Source organism: Microtus pennsylvanicus, chromosome 5, assembly GCF_037038515.1.
Source record: "Microtus pennsylvanicus isolate mMicPen1 chromosome 5, mMicPen1.hap1, whole genome shotgun sequence".
NCBI lineage: Eukaryota > Metazoa > Chordata > Mammalia > Rodentia > Cricetidae > Microtus > Microtus pennsylvanicus.
Window position 1 is genome coordinate 44,333,463 of NC_134583.1, and position 2,924 is coordinate 44,336,386.

General features: G+C 34.6%; 1 protein-coding gene across 1 annotated transcript; it reads right to left on the minus strand.

The window, feature by feature from the left end:
* Positions 1-299: 299 nt before the first annotated feature.
* On the minus strand, positions 300-1,265 carry LOC142850649 (olfactory receptor 52D1-like). Its single transcript, XM_075974583.1, has one exon. The coding sequence runs from the start codon at positions 1,263-1,265 to the stop codon at positions 300-302; it is 966 nt and encodes a 321-aa protein (XP_075830698.1).
* Between the last annotated feature and the right edge of the window lie 1,659 nt (positions 1,266-2,924).

The following is a 2,924-nucleotide window of genomic DNA, read 5'->3' on the forward strand; positions in this document are numbered from 1 at the left end:
CAGTCAGTATGTTAATGGAACATTTAAATATTGTGTATTGCAAATTAGAGTAATTAAATTCAAATAATTATTTATAGGATAATGATTAGGGTATCATCATAGAGTAATTCTTCCTTGTTTGGGAAACAGGTTTGAAGTCCACAGAAAAAATACAATTATACCTATTTTTAGCAAACAATTAAGTCTTTCTAAGTTACTTTCCACTGAGAACCCTTAGTAATTTTATAAAAATATTTAAAAATGAAGAAAACAAGCTCATGTCCAAAATTAGGTAAAAGAATATTTTTAGATTTCACTCTTCAACCAAACCAATTCAGGTTTGTAAACTTTGAAAACCTGAACACTTTGAGAAATCTGTTTCTTATGTTCTTGGTCCTTACACCATAAATAATGGGATTCACCATGGGTGGTACAAGAAGATAGATGTTGGCCACAAATATGTGCACTTGGGGAGTCACTTTATGCCCAAACCTGTGGGTAAGGAAGGAGAAGAAGGCAGGAGTATATGAGACTAAGATGACACAGACATGCGAGCCACAGGTGCCCAGAGTCTTGAGTCTGGCATCCTTGGAAGGGAGGTGGAAGACAGTATTGAGTATGAGGACATAAGAACAAATGATCAGTATGAAGTCCACACCCCCAGTGAGGAAAGCAACAATGAGGCTGTAGGCTCGGCGGATGCTCGTCTCAGCACAGGCAATCTTGATGAGGGCCATGAACTCACAGTACGTGTGGGAAATTATGTTGGTTCTGCAATAGGGAAGCCAACTTAGTAAGAAAGGATGAGGACTGAGAAGAACTATTCCCCGAAGTACAATAGCTAGACCTATCCTTCCAGTTACAGTGTGTGTCAAAATAGCTGAGTGTCTTAATGGGTTACAAATGGCCACATAACGGTCAAATGCCATGGCCAAGAAAAAGCCAGACTCCATGGTTGAGCAAGAGTGGATTAGGAAGACCTGAGTGAGGCAAGCTTCAAAAGGAATTTCTCCATCATTAAACCAGAAGAGACTGAGAAGTTTGGGAACAGCTGTAGTGCACACCACAAGATCAGCCACTGCCAACATGCAGAGGAAGAGGTACATTGGCTCATGGAGGCTGGAGTCTGTCTTGATGATGAACAGAAGTGAACAGTTTCCCACTAGTGCCAAAATGTAGACCACACAAAAGGGGATGGAAATCCACATGTGTGCTGCCTCCAACCCAGGAATGCCAATGAGAATGAAGGTTGAGGGATGGACATCAGACTTATTGTAGACAGACATAACAAGAGTCAGAGTCTCAACTTCTTCTTCATGGATATTTTCTATAAAAGGATCAAAAATTATTTCTAAATTTGAAACTTGACTTGTTAAGATGTACAGGGAGTACCTTCTGTACTGGAGAAATTACTGTACCTTAAATGTAGAATAAAAGGTTATCATGGCATAAAAGAATCAGGTATCCTTACAGAATTACTCTGCAATTGAAAACTAACTACTCAAATTCATAAATAGTTGATATCTGTAATGAGATTTTCATGAAACGTTTTTGCCCTGAACTCTTTGCTCTCCTTAGTCACACAGAGAACAACATTCATACTTTCTATTTATGTACTAACATTGCTATTTTCATCACTATATAAATTTCTATTTTGTAACATTACTGATGTATAGGTGCAAATGAGGAAGACATTTAAGTATCAAGACACAGATTTAAATTATTGAAAATTCTATTATCTTCCATTGGAAAGAATTTGATACTGATTGAAAATTGAAGAATGTGTATGTTATGCTGTGAGGAGTAAAAGAAAAAGAAGAAAAGTAGTCTATAGAGGGCTAGATGAGGATTGGCTTTCTTCCTTTATTTAATTTCCTCTCTTTTAAAAATAATATTTGGATAATACTTTAGAGAAATTCCAAATGACCATGTACACATACCAATCCATTGGCTAATCTGTCAACAGCAGTGAATGACTATGTGTACCTTTGTCCACCCCTAGCTGAGCGCCGCTTGAGCAGACAGCACGAGAGTCAGAGAACAGGTGATGAACAAGGCGAGGTGCTCGTCATGACTTCACTGTACTTTTGTTTTTGACCTTACTAGACCATTTTTGCAATAAGCGGATTATAGCATTATTTTAGCTATTGAAACTTATTTCTATTTATCTGTGAGTCAAACAATCTCTCCTTAGCCAAGTTGATAGAAAAGGTTTTCTTCATCTAAGCTTCAGTTCACAAATTTTTCTTTGTCAAGTGTGTTTCTTCGTGGCCTGATTATCATCCCCAGACTTATTCTATAAATTGATGATTTCACTTGCTTAATTTTTAATCTATTATTAGAGCATGACCTTGAAAGTTGTGTAAGTCTCATAACACATGAATTATTGTTATTCTTTTATATCTAGAAACACTATTAATACTGCTTCTAAAACATTTACTACTACAGATAGTATTACATTATAGGATGTTTCTGATCATGAAAATTAACAACATTCAAAAATCATGTTTATAATATGTATTTCAGACTGGGTGTCAATATAAAATTGGAAAGAGAAAATAATTTTAGATAAGTTTTTTATTTGAAATTTTACATATAAATTATGTGCTCACTTTCGTTATGAGACCTTCAGAGGACTTTGAGATGGATTTCATTTTTTAATTATAGAGTAGTTGGATGGCTAGGTCAAGGCAGGTTTGCATTTTTAATAAATGAAATTTCTAAACTATACTATATAGTTTAGAATATAAAGAGAATATATATTTATATATTTAGAATATAAAGAAAAAATATATAAGAATATAAAAAATACTTGGCAAGTTATTAATTATATGTTATCCTGTGCTTTTATACCTATGATTGATTGATAATAAGGCAGTCATTTTGAGAATAACACATATATTAACTCATAAATTTGATCCACCATCTTGTTGAGTAGAGTCATA

Excerpts from the sequence above, each read along its gene's own strand:
- LOC142850649 (XM_075974583.1), bottom strand. The coding sequence starts at position 1,265 with ATGTCTGTCTACAATAAGTCTGATGTCCATCCCTCAACCTTCATTCTC.